This window comes from Manihot esculenta, chromosome 2 (genome assembly GCF_001659605.2).
Source record: "Manihot esculenta cultivar AM560-2 chromosome 2, M.esculenta_v8, whole genome shotgun sequence".
Lineage (NCBI taxonomy): Eukaryota > Viridiplantae > Streptophyta > Magnoliopsida > Malpighiales > Euphorbiaceae > Manihot > Manihot esculenta.
Genome location: NC_035162.2, coordinates 6,164,886 through 6,182,310, shown reverse-complemented (window position 1 = coordinate 6,182,310; position 17,425 = coordinate 6,164,886). Strand labels below are relative to the sequence as shown.

The window sequence follows — 17,425 nt, the reverse complement described above, 5'->3', positions numbered from 1 at the left end:
TATTAATATTTAAAAGTATATTTTATTTTAGTAATTATATTTTAAAAAAAATGAAATTCACTAGGTTTCATGGTGAATAGCGGTAACCGCAGTAGCGATGATGAATGAGAACCAATTAAATAAAAAAATTTCAATATTTAAATAACTTTCATCTAATTTCTATTTATCTAAGAAAATTGAAATGATTGATAAAATTCATATAATAATGCATCTCATGCTAAATACAAAAAAAATAATTAAAAAAATTTAAAATATAAATCGATTGAGAATGAAAGAGATAGAGTTGTATGGAAGAGATATTATACTAGGAGATTTTATATAAAATAAATATAAAGATTATATTTTTATAAAAAATGAGTACTCTAAAATTATTATAATTATTAATATAGTAAATTATAATAATTCAAGTTTAATAATTTGATTATTTAAAATTTGAAATGTTTGATTTAAATTATTACAAACACTATCTTATTTTTTTATTATATTTTAATTATTTATATTTATTTATTTATTTATAAGTTATTTAAATTAAATAAAATTTTATTTTAATAATATTTTATATAATTAGTTCTATTAATTTTTTAATTATTTTATACTTTATTACAATTAATATTTTTTATAATAATTTTAATCGATTATATATATTTATTTTATATAATTATTTATATTAGAGAAAAAATATATATAATATTTATTAATTAAATTATATTAGATATAATTTAAAAAAATTATCAAATTAAAAAATTTTTATATAATATTTTGTTATGGACTTTTTCTATATATATATTCTTTTTTGACAATAATTTATTTTTATTATCTAAATATTTTTTATATGACAGTTATTTAATTTTTATAAATATATTTTTAATATTATATTTATTATTAAAATAAAAAATACAATAATTTTATAATAATGAAATATAATAAAATTTTTATTATGATATTAATGATATATTATATTAAAAAGTAGAAAGAAATTAAAAGATTAGTACCAATTAATATAATAAATTGTATTTATTATATTAAAAAATAAAAATCAAAAAGTTATACTGTACTTATTATATAAAAAAGAAAAATTAAAAATTAAAAAATCTTATATTAATAGTGATGATAAAAATAATAAATTACATTTAATATATATATATATATATATTAATTATTATTTTATGTAAAAAAAATTAAAAATATATAAAAATTTTAAATTTATGTCGTATAATATAATTATATAGGGTTAATTATTATTCACATAAAAAATGGAATACATATAGTATTAATTATTTAATAATATTAATTATATATTTTTTTAATTTTTTTATTAGTAAGAACAAGATAAAATATATATATTAAAATTTTTATTTTATTGTGATTAATATATTATATTAAAAAATTATAAAAAATTAAAAAATTAATATGATAATAGTAATGATAAAAAGTTAAATAGTATTGTAATATTAAAAATAATAAATTTTATTTTTTATGAATATATTAATTAATAATATTATTAAATATAAAAATATAACTTAAAAATAAAAATAAAACATATTAAGCGACCTGAAAATAACTACATAAAACTAAATGTATCACTAAATATACCACTTGTCAATTTATATATATATATATATAAATTTATTTTTATTATCTAAATATCTTTTATTATGATAGTTATTTAATTTTTATAAATATAATTTTAATATTATATATTTATTATTAAAATAAAAAATATAATAAAATTTTTATTTTAATATCAATAATATATTATATTAAAAATAGTAGTAAATCAAAGATTAATAACAATTAATATAATAAATTGTATTTATTATATAAAAAAATAGAAAATCATAAAATTATACATTAATAATGATGATAAAAATAATAAATTGTATTTAATATATATAAATTATTATTTTATATAAAAATAAAATTAAAAATATATAAAAAAAAAATTATAAATTTATGACATAGGACATAACTATATAAGGTTAATTATGCATAGCCAATCTCTCATATATTTATTCTTATCAATTAATGTTGATTATAATTTTTTTGCAATTTGTTTATTACTAAAAAGACCAAAATATATATGTTAAAGTTTTTATATTATTATAATTAATATATTATATTAAAAAAAATTATTAAAATTATAAAGTCACGTAATAATAATAATAATAAATTAAAAAATTACATATTAATAATAATGATAAAAAATTATATATAAATTATAAAATAAAGATGATAAATTATATTTATTATAGATATATTAATTAGTAATATTATTAAATATAAAAATATAATTTAAAAATAAAATAAAACAGATTAAGTGTGACACTTTATCCAAATATAATCACCACAAATATAAAATTTAAAGTAGTATAACCAGATGAAATTAAACATGCGGCTTATTAATCTTTTTATATTTAGATTCATTTTCTGGCTTTAATTGTTTCCCAAATTTCGAGCGTTTCTTTGCATTTATTGCTGAGAGTTCTTCACTTTCCATTCCTAAACCGATGTCCATTACCGTATAGCACTTTCTTGCTATTCTGGGCCTGGTCTGGAAAAAAAAGAGTTTCCAGTTTGAAACTTGTTGTTTGGTTCTTGAGGTTTATTGTTACTTGCCTGCTGTGACATGTTCTGGTAAAAATTTGATGTGATCAACCCCCAGTTGAAAGCAAAAAAATCTCGAGTTTTTGTTTGTCTTGAATACGCTTGATCCATCCATTAATCTTGATTGACAGTGTTTGATGGGATAATGAATGATTATTCCTAAGAACACGGTACAGCAATCTTTTAATTTGTATAATTCTATCCTTGTACCTTCCGAACAAGACTCCCACATTCTAGGGGCACAAATGACAAAAGCATGGTTTTCCGGTGACCTCAAGTGTATTATTATACATGGATCAAGAGATCTTTAAAACTTGATCAGCTTTAAGTTATTGGTGGTAATACAACTATCAAGATTGTAACCTTTTTCACTCTGATCTAACCTTCTACATACAAATTTCTTTAAGTCCCTAAGCAAAACATGCTTGTCATACCCTTCCTTTATAGTTTCAGAGGAGACCATAGATGATACTGCAGTCAGCTTTTCATGTCCATTGTAAGTAGTCAGCTTATCATGCCACAGTATGAGCCTAGATGTCAAGTCAAGCATATAAGTTGACGAACTATGAGTTTCACTAGCAATAATTTCTACATATATTCTAACAATTAAGTGTTGACTCTGATTGTAAATGATCAGAAATGGAAAAGATTAGGAAATATGATTAAAAGATCAATTAGCTTTTTATCAGTTACAGCAAATCGAAAGCATCATATAAATCAGAACAAGCAATTAAGCTCCAAAATAATCCTTGTGAAGCTCTTATACACTAACATACAACACCAAAGTGAAAGTCAGATAAGAAAGTACTTGCAAGAATAAAACTGAGCCACGGCTCATGTACGACTTGCTATACAAAGAGAGAATATTAGAGCTGACGTACTGAAGCCAGCCCAGACTCTGAAGGACTCAGAGTTTCAGTGTGAGGTCTGGCGTGGAATCGTCTATTTCTGCTGATGGAGTTTCCCCTAAAAAATTCATATTTGGATTTCCTGTGAGTACAAAACCTTGATGTGTGTCGTCTGCCTCAGCTACCTGGCGGAAACTACCTGGCCATAACAGCTCTGCCTCATCATCATCCACGAATATTGGAAGACCCAGATACCCTTGATCAAATCTTGCAGAATTTCTGTTATCTTGTGGCCTTACTAGTGGTGTAAAGTTCTGATGCACTGATGAGTGTGCTTTGATTCCCAAGGACCTTGAAGATCCATTTAAAGGCAAAGATGCCAGGCTGACATACCTTTCAGAGAAAATACCCATCCTCATTGCCCGCTTTGCTAGTGTTCTTTCCCTCTTATGTGCATTCTGGTGACCACCAAGCGCCTGCGAGCTGAAGAACTGTCGTTGACAATAATTGCACGAAAAAACTCGTGGTATGGCTGCTGCAGTAGTAAGAGTTGCAGGTTCATTGCTACTTTCACTAGTGCTTGATAATGATAGTCCTATTGACTCCCTTCTCCCTAATTCATCATTGTTGGAGCAAAGGGTTAAGTCTAGGGAAACTGGTTCTGAACCAGATGGAACAGCTACTGCATTTGTAAGATTGGAGCAGTTAGTGAGGCTGTCATTGGAGGGACCTGCAGAGTTTTCATGGGTGGATAAGTTGGAAGCTACTTGGCTGCTGACATCAGAGTCATTTTCTGAGAAGGCCTCCACTTCAAGATCAATGATTGGTTTCATATTGAAGTTGAATTGTACAATGAAGGGCTGCTTTTCGACTCTACAGTGTTTGAAGAATAGACGGATTGAGCCGATTCAAACTACAATCCATGGACAATAGATGATCTTTGCCTGCAAGTGTAGTAGTGCTTCAGAGTTTATTTTTAAGAACTGATAAATAATAGGCATGGATGATAAGAGAATAAAGGTTTGGAGAACTAGGCAAACTGCCATAGCCTAAACACAGTTAGAAAAGGATACTATATAATAAATCAGCCAACACTTGAGAGGAAAGGCAAATCTCTCAGGCAGTAAAGGTACAGGTATCAAAAGCATCTGAACTAAATCTACTTTGACAAGGATGATAATTAAAAACTTAGAAGAAAGGAATAAAGCAAATCTCAGGGGAAAAAAAGACAAATCTAACAGGAGAAAAAGAAGGAAAAAACATCCTAACCTGAATAAGGGAAATTACCTAGTTGTTCAATGATCAAAGGTTAATGGCCATTGTTTCAAGCAAATCCTTCAAAGCTAGAGAATTTGATCAAACTCATGCTGTCATTATTTATTGCACCAAACCAAATCCTGAAGGCAAAGCCTCGGCCAATTACGCAACCCTCCTATCCTAAGTGAGTCCATACAATTTAAATCACAGAATAATCAAGATCTTATATCTTGCTTCCACTCCATATCAGATGCTATAAGGCTATGTTTCATCCAATTTTCTATAGTACTAATGCATGTAGTAGTAAAATAGATGCTATAAGGCAAACTCATTAATGCTTTGATAGCTGTATGTGAAGAAACCTATCCCAATCAGCTTTCCTGCCAGAGTGTTTGTCATATATGTGTACTAAGGATTTCGAGAATAAATCCATTTCTTTGCTCATGAGTCTCTTTAAATCTAATAAGTTGCAACTAAGAGGATATGAAGACATCAAGAATCATAATCAAGTTGAAAATACACACACAAGAGCAGCTTCATCTATATATTGAAAGCAAGCCTATAAATTTCTCAGGACAAGAACCATCCTGGAACCTTGGAGGAGCTAAAAAGTTCAAACACCATAATCAGGAAAATCCTAAGTCAATATTAAGAGGCTGCAAGGATCAGCTTGAACTTGAAGAGGAGGAAAATAAAGAGACAATCACACAAATCTAACAGATATAGATTTAGTACTTCTCTGCCTCAGATCGGAAACTTGCATAAGTTTTTGTGCTTAAAGAGAATTGAAATACCAAACAGAAACTAGGCTTTTACAAAGTAAACAATTCAATTAGCAGCAAAGATATGCTAGTTCTGATGCTTGCTATAAAGAAGCGTCTCACTGCACTTGGCTTCCCACGTTTACAGAGTAGGAAATAACAAATACAACATATAGTCTTACTTGAAAAAGGATCACATAGTACATACTTACATTTATGCAGCTCATGGACATGAATCAACATAAATACACCAGCAAAAGTTTTCAACCCAGAAAATCAGTTCCCCCGTGGTAAATATAACCTGAACCAAACAAGTCCTGCATTTCCAAACCCAAAATTGACCTGAAATTTAGCATATTCAGGCTTTTCTTTTCCAATATTTTCTAAATGACAAATTTTTAGATCCATATGTGAACATTTAAATCTCGTATAAATTAAGTATAAGACAAGAGATGGCTTAAAAATCTGCATGTTTGAGGCTGTTTCTATAATAGTTTGTGCATTTTAGTTGGATTTGATGCTGTGAACACTGTCAATAGAAAGGAAAATAAGAAAACCAAAAAAAAAGCAGAGAAAGTTAATAATAATGAAGATGCAGAGAGAAATGCAACATGAATACAAAAGTACTACAGTAACATCAAGGGATATTAATCATCCAGTGAGTGTTACTTGCAATTAGAAGGCTAAAAGAGCATAAGGTCAAGAAAGCAATTGAATGCAGAAGAAGAGCATAGAGCAGCCGCGTACCATTCTGAAGAGCTTGCGAGTGAAGCTGACTGACAACTAGCTTAACTTGAGCTTGAGGATACCCAGAAAGAAAACTGCTTAAAAATTGGAGACATCTGTCCAAGCTGCAAAAGACAAAGCGAGCCGAGCAGGGTTGTGGGTATCTTTTGTTTTTGCCAAAACAAATGCAGAGAGAGAGAGAGAGAGAGAGAGAGAGAGATATGGTGGTATTGAAGTACTGATGTTTAATTATGGGAAAGCAAAGGTTAGAAGAGAGTGGGGGGACAGTGGTGGGAGTCAGATAAGTCAGAGAAAAAAGGCAGTGATGTGTTTGGGATAGAATTTAAGCCAAAAAAAAAGAAGGAGATGCGTCATATGACATGCTTAATACTCCTCTCAGAGTCTCAAACTCAAACACCTTTAGGCCAGTGTACTTAGTTGCTTTGTTCTTTTTCTTAATTTTTTTTCCTTTATTTTTGAGGGGGCAACTGCCTCAGCACATAGCTATAACTGGGATAAGAACCTGCCCCTCTCTTTCACACACACAAAAAAAAAAGTTAAAAAAAAAAAAAAAAAAGCAACACAAGCAAACAGTACTTGTCATTAGTCCCACAAAAGATTCTCTTTCTTTTTCCCCACTCTTAAAAGTTTTTTTCAGAAACCTCCAGAGTGCATGGGGCCAGGGTCTTCTACATTCATCAGATTCACCGTCATCTTTATACTCCTTTCTTTCATTTCTACATTCAAACTTTGTTTTTCAACTATTCTCTGACTGGAGTTCAACCCCTTAAACTCCGAAAATAACTCTACAAACTGTTGAAGAATTACTGATGACGTTATATGGGCATTCATATGGTGCCATGCTTGGCTAGCTAGGCAGCTACAAATATATATATATATATGTATTTCTTCCCCCACCCAACCAAAAAATAATTCAGAAAGCACATGTCTCTTGCAGCTGTAGCTATTATTTTACCCTGCATTATTATTGCTTTCTTCTAGTTTTTTTTAAAAGGAAAAAAAAATAGAGGATCTTCATTGTCATGGTTGCTTTTTGAGAGTAGAGATATGGGACTGATGATCATTTGTCATATAATATTCATGGCTATGACCAATTACCCATGTTTCTAAAAAATAGTATTATTTTTATATGATTTAAAATATATATGTATAGTTAAATGTATTTGTTATATTTAATTAAATGAAAGCTACAAGTAAAATATTTATAATTTTGATTAAAGTATATATTTATTTTATTATATTAACTATAATTTTTAAAGCTGAATAAATTATTCTTTTTTATAGTTAATATTTAACATTAAAATTTTATACATATTAATAAAGTTAAAGATTTATTCATTGTATATTTTAAGGGTTCAAATTGTTATAAATTTATAAAATTTAAGTATTAAATATTAATTAAGTAATGTAAATTTGACAAGCGACTTTTTTATAAAAATCAAGAGCCAAAAGAAATTATTTGGCTACTGTATAAGGTAGTAAATAAATTATATGAAAATAAAAATAAGTAAATGTTTATGAAAGACGCAAAAAAAAAAAGAATAAATAAATTAAAAATATTTAATAAATAATTAAAAATAATAAATACTATTTTTTATATATCATCTGTTTAATTAATTTAAATTTACATCTAATATTATTATTAATAAAAAGGCAAAACACACTCTCTCAAATTACTCTATATTTAAATTTAAACTTCATACATGATTAAAAAAAAAACTCATATTATCATATTTCATCTCTTAAAATTTAATAATGCTTAAATTAAATCGAGCAAATCACACTAACAAGAAAAAGCAACAAATACTGATTATACTTGTTTAAATTAATTAAGCTCTTTATAATTTAACTTCTGTTAACTAATTAATTTAACTCATTGGTATTATTAGAGTAATTTGTAGGGCTGTGAAATCTCAAATAAGCCGCTGGTTAGAAAAGGAATACTTGAGCTTAAAGAAAGAAACTCTCAGATCGCATTGCTGGCTTGGATTGATAAACAATTCTCACTTCCAAATTCTTTTTCTTTTTCTTTTTCCTTTTTTCTCTTGAGTGTAATTTCTCTTGAGTGTAAATCCTCAATAGATACACATAAGCCTAACTTCTGGAAGCATAAAATTCAAGGGATCAATGCAGTGGAAGGCAGAGGAATGAGCTGTATTCCTGCACCGCAAAAGCTAACATAAAAAACCATGCGAAAGCAAACAGAGCTCTCTTTTTCAAAACAAATTTGAAAGGAAAAATAAAATTAAGAGCACAAACTTACAAACAAACTTACACCCAAACTTCTTCAAGCGACGATTCCGTCTATACCGACTACTGCTAAAAAGATAAAAATTAATGTTATGACATTTTTAATTCAGTGTGACCATGAAATGATTATTCATACGAGACCAAATAAAATCATTTAAAATATTAATTTAAGGGGTTGATTTTAATTCAACAACAGTATAAATTCAACTTCGCTATCAAAACTACTTTGAATCAGACTGTGCATACTTCATACAAAATCCAAATATGCATGAGTCAAAACAAACTCCATCAACAACTATACATAACCCTGCCCTTATGGGCAGGGGGAAAGCAAGAAGGAGACCAAACTTTTCCCGTCCCTTTCTTTTCGCCCTTAATTGAGTTAATTCCCTTGAAATTAGATCACAATAATTTTCTCGTCCTATTGTAGTCAGAGGACGCTACAGTTTCATCAATTTTCGGTCGCAGCTTTATTAACTAATTAATTAATTTATATATTTTATGACACGTGTAAGTTTTACTTTGGAGTTTCTCGGCTGAGGTGGAATATCTTTGCATATTTTATGGGTGGGGCTCGTATTTTCATGCACAGGCATTATTGATTTTTTAATTTGCTTGTGTTTAATCTATTTTTAATAGTAGATTGTGTTTATGGTTTTGAAACTCAATATAAAAAATATAATACCCCATTCATTTTATAAAAATAAATTTATTTTCTTTTCATTCATTTTAAATTATAAATTCCTTTTAAAAAGCAATTTTATATATTAATTATTATTATTTAATATAAATTAAAGAAGAAAAACCCTTATTTCAAGAATAACATAGTCATATAAATTATTTAATTTTTAATAATAATAAAATAATATAAATTGAGAGTATATTAATTAATAAATATAAAGTAAGACTTTTTAATTTTTAATTATATTTAAAAAAATAAAATTTAAATTATATGTAAAAATAAAAATTGATTTTAGTACTAGAGTTGTTGGAAGTTTTAAGTTCTGACCGAAAAGTTATATACAAAAAAGTCAATCTCTTTTAATATTAATGAATTTCATATGCTTAATAATATTGAAATCGTATTTACGATTGTAGTTTGTAAAGTATCAAGATCAAATTTTTAGATAATTTATAAAAAAAAAAAAAATCGTTTTGTTATGGAATTTGGCAAATTGTTTGGAAGGTGTGATTCTAAGTGGACTATGACTCAGATGCCATATCATATTTTAGAAGAGAGTTGAAATTAAAATTTTTTTAATATATTAATTATGAATTAAAAAAATAATTAAAAAATGATAATAATGATAAACAAAGAAGAAACAATATCTATGATTAAATATATTTATTTTGTGTGTTTTTTTATATTAAATCCAATTGAATTAAATTGAAACATAAACTACCTAATTAATTTCAATTAAAATTAAATGGGTTGATTATTTTAAAAAATATTAATTACCTCCACATTGGACCCCAAGATCTAAATTATCATAGTACAGTAGAGTGTGAAAGCATATGAGATGCTAAAGCACAGTACTACTAGAGCATGTCAATATTAATAAAGAAGACGAGATCAGGTGTAGGGGTAGCTAGCTAGCTAGCCATAGGCAACATAGGTACTCATGCACAGAGATTAATAACAAATATAGTCACGACATGCCTACGAATTAGGCCATTGGAAACCTAGGACACGTGTTTATAGAATATTAAGGAAGGCTAAAAATAAAGTATTAGAGATAACAAAAATTAAGAAAAAAGCAATGTAGCGATGACCAATGCATTATCTGAGTCTGACTTATTATTCCAATATTCATGTTCATGTGGGTTCGAGCTGTCCACTTCAACATGCCATGCCATGCTAGCTGCCACTTTCTTAAACAACAGCCATTTCTCAATATAATTTTAACAATTTTAATTTAGGTCCAACTCCCATCCGCTGTTTTTTCAAAGAAAACCAAGTATTTTTTTTCTTATTATTTTAATTAAATATATTTAAATTATAAAAAATATCAAATACTAAATTATTTTAAATGATAACGTTTTAGAAAAAATTAAAATAAAATCAACATGTGAAACAGAGCCAAGGAAAAACGACCAATGTCCAACAAAATTAATACGCACACTTGGGTTTTTTTCGTGACAATTGCCGACAATTTCACGTTAGTGCCGCTCGGTGTGCTCCCCGAGAAATCGCTGTGGTGGCTACTCCTTTCCTTGGTAGCGTTCATACGGAATGTGCACCATACCAATGGTCCCACCACCCCCTTCACCTCCACATCCACCAGGAAGCCACCACCACCACCATTCTATTATATATTATCTTTTTTTTTTTCTTTATGAAATTAACGTACTTGAGCTGCAATGAGCATTTGTTATATTTAATTAAACCTAATAATAATCGAAAATAGGATTTATACGTAGATTGAGTATTTAATTCTGTTGGATGGCTCTTTGTTAAAGGAGCTTTTTTTTTTTATCATTGTATGTTATAAATTATTATCTAATTTATTAATTTTATCATTGTAGTGGAATAATTTGGCTAGCGTTTTATTTCATTAATTGTAAAGCTCATTTGATGGACTTATTGAACAACATCAATTGTGACATGAATTGGGCCATCCAAGCGAGTACTAGTAACCCATTGGGCTTCCCCCATAAACATAGATTTATTATTATTATAAGTCACTTTTTAAAAATAATAATAATATATTTATTTAATATGTACATTGAAAAATTATATTTATTAGTTTTAAAAATAATTTAGTAATTGAATAATGAGTAAAGATGTATTAGAAAAAATAATAATTTTTTTTAATTATATAAACTGCAAATTTATATTTTATGATAGCAATTATTGGGTGTAGGGCACTGTTATTATATACGACACAACAAGATAGACAGTTAGTTTATTGTTTCTGTTTGCTTCCCGCCATCTATTTCAACTAACTGCCTAACTGTCTCGCCTAACAAAGCTAACTGTTTTGCATTTCTTGCTGCTTTTTCTGTGACTTTTCCTTTTATGGTAAAACTTAAGTTAATTCTATGTTAATTTTTAATTTTTTAAAGTTTTTTACAATATTTTTTTATTATTTAAAAAAAGTTATACTCCGTAAAAATATATAAAATTTTCCAAGCAAATATGCGCGACAGAATGAAGTTTATAACAAGCTAAAAAGCTTCCACGATGCTACGGAAATAATTTTATTGACCTGGAAAAGCATATGGGCCAAAGTCGCAAACCGGGTAAATACCATTTTTTGGCCCATATGCTTTTCCGGGTCTAACCATTCTGCATCTGGCCTTCAAGGTGAGCTTACCGGTAGAGTTGATATTATACAAAATATGAATTTCTTGAATGATGTTTGGTTGCATTCTGATGGGTTTACGGGTCCTTTACCGGATTTTTTAAGGTTTGAAAGATTTGCAGGTCTTGAGTATATGGGATAATTCATTCACGGCTCCTGCTCCCTAGTCTTTGACGATTCTTGAGTCGACAAATAATTTCTTTCCAAGGCCTGTGCCTGCTTTCATGATCTTAGTCTCTCTTGATATGACCAAGGATTCAAATAGTTTTTGTTTGTCAAGTCCCGGTGAATGCTGCACCTGTGTACTAAAACCAGAACCAAATATATTGGCCAACTTATCCATACCTCTTTTGCAAAGGACAATCCGATGATATTCGGTAACTAAGATTTTGAGATTGAACAGAATAGCGAGCTCAAGACTTGCTGCTCTTGACGAAACCAAGCGGTATACTCCGAGTTTGGTGATCCATCATCTGAGGGTACGAACAGGTAGTGCAGCTATGCCAAGGACATGATTTGGCAAATTGTAGCTATAGGACAGTCGCATTAACTAAGCGTGACAGAGAGAAACATTGGAGAAAGATATTGGAGCAGAAAAGGGCATGATTGGAATGGCATTTGTTGATGAAGCAACTAATGACGAACCTAAGGGAGCATATACGGGTCCTCTAAAATTTTAACCAAATAAATCTAAAGAAATCCATATACTTTTGAGTATTTAAAGATTAAATAAATTTAATTTTAAAATTTAAATTAATTAAGCTCTTTTATTTGTATTAAAAATCAAATAAATTCTAATTTAATATAATATTATTTTTTAATAATAAAATATTATTTTTTATCATATAAAAAATATTTTATTATTAAAAAATAATATTATATTAGATGAGAGTTTATTTAAAATCTGAGTAAAGCTTAATTTATCTAAAATTTTAAATTGAATTTATTTAAGTATAGAAGTTTAATTGAACTCATATCTAAATTTTAACTTTTAAATAAGAATAACTTAAACCTCTATTTTTTATAGAAAATAATTTATATTTAAGAAATATTTTCTATAAAAAATATTTATCGTGAAAAATATTTTATGAAAAATAATTTGAAAAATATTTTATGTGGAAAATGTTTTCCGTTTAGAAAATTTTTTTCATTGTTTAATTTTAATTTAAAAAATAAAATTTATTAAAAAATTTATATTTAGAATCCTTGATAAAGGTGTTATGATGCAGAAAATATTTTTTATTAATTAAGTTTTTTAAGTGTTTCAAATATCAAAAAATATGAAAAATATTTTTTTAAAAAATATTTTCTTATAAAACAAACATAGTTTAAATATAAATTTATTTTTAAGACAAAAGGTCTCTTTAAACTCTAATAAATTTTCAATGGTTCAGTTAAATCCCTAATAAAAAATTTTATTTGTAGAAACCTCTAACTAATGATCATAAACAATTAACACTAAGGATAATGGAAGAAGATCGAATTGAGCATACACAAAGCACTTGACTTATCTCTCTCTCAATCAATTTATAAGTGATGGCATCTTCTTCTTCTTTTTCTAACATAAACTCTTTTGTAAATTTTTGCAAATTGAGAACTAACCTAATATCTTTTGTAAATTTTTGCAGATTGAGAACTAACCTAACAGTAGGGAACAAGACTAAGATGATAGATTATCTGAAATTGAATGCTCTCAAGTATAAGCTTTCTTTGATAAGAAAACTGTTTCACCATTTTTATGAAGGAATGGAAAGAAATTGCAAAGAAAAAAAATTAGAGGAAGAGAAAATATATTGTGATTAAAAAGGTGGAAGAGAAAAAACATAACAAAAAGTAATTTACTTTGAGGACTGGTATGTCTATACTTATACTTTTCACTCATTTTGTGATTGATTTTTGAGTTGGATCATCGATCAGCACTTACGGCTTGAGAACAGGGCCACCATGGATGGAGATATCAATAGTTATTGAGATTGAAGATATGAGAATCAACTGATTATTGGTGAAGAGAATGGAATTGAGTTTGGGATTGCAAGCGATGATTGATATTTGCAGAGAAAATTGAGTTTTTTAAAGGAAATGATATTTGTGGAGAAACTGATCGCTTGATAACTATGGTTTCAATGGGGATTTGATTTAGGAATGGAAGGAAAAAGGTTACTTGACAAGGTTGCTTGACATAGCTGAGCCGTGAATCCGTAAAAAGCTCTAATTAATACGATATAAGAGTTTCGTATTTAGCGGAAAATAACTTGCCTTTGTTTTCTTTAGAATTTGGTATAAATACATGCTGTGCAGACAGTTATAAAGAGTTTAAGATACACAAAATGGCTAGGAGATAGAGATGTTCAAGATATTCAAGAAGATTAGGAGATAGAGATAAATTTAAATACTGAACGATAATTCCTCATCATCTGATTCCAGGGTTAACGCGTTGCTTCTGGTTGTGAAATCCATGGGTTACCCACAAAGGTTGCCCAGAGTTGGAAGGGGAATGGTCCTTGTGCAGATTGGATTGGAATTTCTTGTACTCAAAGGGGAAATTACTGTTGTAAATTTCCAGAAGGTGGGCCTCACAGGAACGATTTCTCCTGAGTTTACTTCACTCAAGTCATGGCAAAGATCGGTTCTTGATGGCTCCCTCTCTGGAAATGGTGGCAAGGAAACATATACTAAGAGTGGAGAAATTGTCTTATATCACTGGAGGCATACTTTTGATAATCATTGGAGGCATACTTTTGGTAATCTTGGTTCGCTTATTGAGTTTCTGCCTATATAAGAAGAAAGAAAAGCGGTATAGCAGAACGCAGAGTCCAAATGCAACGGTGATGGATACTTGCCATTCTGGATCTGATAATGAGAGAGCAAACATCACAATTGCTGGTTCAAGTGTTAGAGTGGGCGCAATTAGCGAGACACAAACTATTCCTGCAAGTGAGGAAGTTGATAGTGAAATTGTTGAAGCAGGGAGCATGATCATTCCTATTCAAGTCTTAAGGGATGCGACAAACAATTTCAGTGAGAAAAATATATTGGGTAAAGGAGGTTTTGGAGTGGTATACAAAGGTGAATTGCATGATGGGACAAAAGTTGCTGTCAAGAGAATGGGGTCTAGGGTCACAAATAGGGACGGACTAACTGAGTTTAAGTCTGAGATTGCTGTGCTGACCAAGGTCAGCCACCGGCATCTTGTTGTTCTTCTTGGGTACTGCTTGGATGATAATGAGAAGCTTCTTGTTTATGAATTTATGCCACAAGGGACACTCAGAAGGCACCTTTTCAACTGGGCAGATGAAGGACTGAAACCGCTGGAGTGGACAAAGAGGTTGACTATAGCCTTGGATGTAGCAAGGGGTGTTGAATACCTTCATGGTTTGGCACATCAAAGTTTCATACATAGGGACTTGAAACCCTCGAACATTCTTCTTGGGGATGATATGAGGGCCAAGGTGGCCGATTTTGGTTTTGTATGCCTTGCACCAGAGGGTAAAGACTCAATTGAACCGCAAATTGCTGGAACTTTCGGATACCTGGCACCAGAATATGCAGGCAACTTTTCTTCTCGGTGCTTTGCCACTTAGTTAATGCTATGATATATTATTTTCAGTTTACTTGAGCAATTCTAGTTTGTTTTGGATAAGATCATATACCTAATATAAGAATTCTTATATCTGGATGCGATCAGATAGCTAATATAATTATCTCTTTGTTGATCTGGTTGCAGTTTCTGGTAAGGTGACAACTAAAGTGGACGTTTTCAGTTTCGGAGTGATATTGATGGAGCTTATAACAGGTAGAAAAGCTCTAGATGATGGCCAGTTTGAGGAGAGCATGCATATTGTAACTTGGTTCCGCAGATTGCACTTCAACGAGGAGTCTTTCCACAAGGCCATTGACCCCACGATTGAGCTCGATGAGGAAACATTTGCAAGTATCAAGAGTGTTGCGAAGTTGGCAGGCTATTGCACCGCAAGAGAGGCATCTGAAAGACCTGAAATGAGGCATGCTGTAAATGCATTGTCTTCTCTGGCGGAGGTATGGAAACCAACTGACCAAAATCCTGAAGACATATTTGGGATTGATCATAATAGGGCTTTTTGCAAAATAAAGTTTAAAAAAAAAATATTTCTTAAACTCTGGTCCTCGAGAAAAAATAAATTTTCTGGACCAGGGTGAATCGGTCCTTTACCGCATTTTATAAGTGCGTTAAGCTTTACCGCACTTATAAAATGCGGTAAAGGGTGATTAATATAAAAAATAAAATTTTACCGCACGTTTTGAAGTGCGGTAGAATTTTATTTAAATTTATTTTTAATAATTAAAATACTACCGCAATCTTAAATTGCGGTAGAATGTTAAATTCTGCGATAATTTTTAATAATTAAATTAATATTTCAATTTACATATTACTGCACTTTATCAATTTCTCATTTTACGCATTACCGCACTTTAAAAGTGCGGTAATGCGTAGAGTTTATTTAATATATTATATTAATTATATTTATTTATTTATGAAATTTATAGATAATTATAAAAATTATATTAATATTAATTATTTAATATAATTAAAATTTAATATAATAATCATATATAAATTTATTTTAATAATTAAAATTATATATATAACATTATAATTATATTTATTTAAATACAATATCATAATTATATTTATTTTAAAAATAATATCATATATTTTATTTATTAATAAAATTTATTATTTTTATTAAAATTATATTTATAAATAAATAAATAAATATTTAAGAATCATAAAAATTTTAAAAAATATATAAATAATTAAAATTATAGAATGTAATAAAAATAGAACAATATAATTACAAATGATAAAATAAAAAAAATAATGCTAATGATGTCCCAAATGTCCTCCCGTGCCACATGGACGTCCCCTTCGTTCATGTGGACGTCGAGTTTTATATGGCCGACGGTCACCACTTGTACCCTCACCTTCAGCAGCAGCAGGATTAATATTAAGATCAGGAGCTACCGAGCTCGGATCTCGTGTTGCAGTATAATGCGATGGTAAATAGATATCATCAGATGCAAAAGTGGAGTACTGCTGCCCCGATGTGTACTGTACAAAATTGCTAGAGAATGGTTGTGTGCCTAGACTAGATGAAGGAATATCCACAGAATGTCTAGCCGAAAATGCATTAATGGATTTACCATGTCGTGCAAAAGCATCAAAAGTACTACCTATCGGGGTCTGCATCTGAAATGGATTATCTTGAATACCAACCTGCTGGAAGGACCACTGTGTTGGGGTTATATGAGGTGGTGGCATATAACTACCATGTGTCAACGTAGTATATTGTGATCCACCTTCTTGTGGAACACTAGGTCCTGCTAAAGACTGTCCAACCTCACCAAATGATCGATGAGTGTGGAATGAAATGAGTGCCGAAATGATGACATTTGCCGGGACAGTGGTATGTACATCAGGATCAGCTTGTTGGCGAGAGCTACGTCTACGCCTCGGCCTCCTCGGTGGGTCAACAGGCTCTTCAGGGTCATCTGGCATAAGTTGCGCCCGAGGTGCTGGCTGTGGTGGAGGTATCTCTGTTATTCGTTTCTCTTCTTCCATGGCATAGAACATTACTGTTGTTTGTCTTTCAATAAGATTTGTGCCCGGATTAGG

The 17,425-nt window shown here is 29.6% G+C and overlaps 1 protein-coding gene and 1 pseudogene across 4 annotated transcripts; one reads left to right on the top strand and one right to left on the bottom strand.

Annotated features, from left to right (window-relative positions):
- Positions 1 to 3,234: 3,234 nt before the first annotated feature.
- Positions 3,235 to 6,575, bottom strand: LOC110610153 (zinc finger protein 4). Of its 4 annotated transcripts, none has more exons than XM_021750030.2 (3): positions 6,218 to 6,575; positions 5,679 to 5,787; positions 3,235 to 4,396 (listed from the first exon to the last, which is right to left on the bottom strand). In XM_021750030.2, the coding sequence occupies exon 3, from the start codon at positions 4,283 to 4,285 to the stop codon at positions 3,512 to 3,514; it is 774 nt and encodes a 257-aa protein (XP_021605722.1). In that variant the 5' UTR covers positions 4,286 to 4,396; positions 5,679 to 5,787; positions 6,218 to 6,575; the 3' UTR covers positions 3,235 to 3,511. The 4 variants fall into 4 exon arrangements, with proteins under 4 accessions (XP_021605722.1, XP_021605723.1, XP_021605721.1 ...); XM_021750031.2 differs by having other exon boundaries at positions 5,683 to 5,812; positions 6,218 to 6,574; XM_021750029.2 differs by having other exon boundaries at positions 5,683 to 5,787; positions 6,218 to 6,574.
- Positions 6,576 to 10,564: 3,989 nt separating this feature from the next.
- Positions 10,565 to 17,425, top strand: part of LOC110604572 — a 54,008-nt pseudogene continuing 47,147 nt past the window's right edge.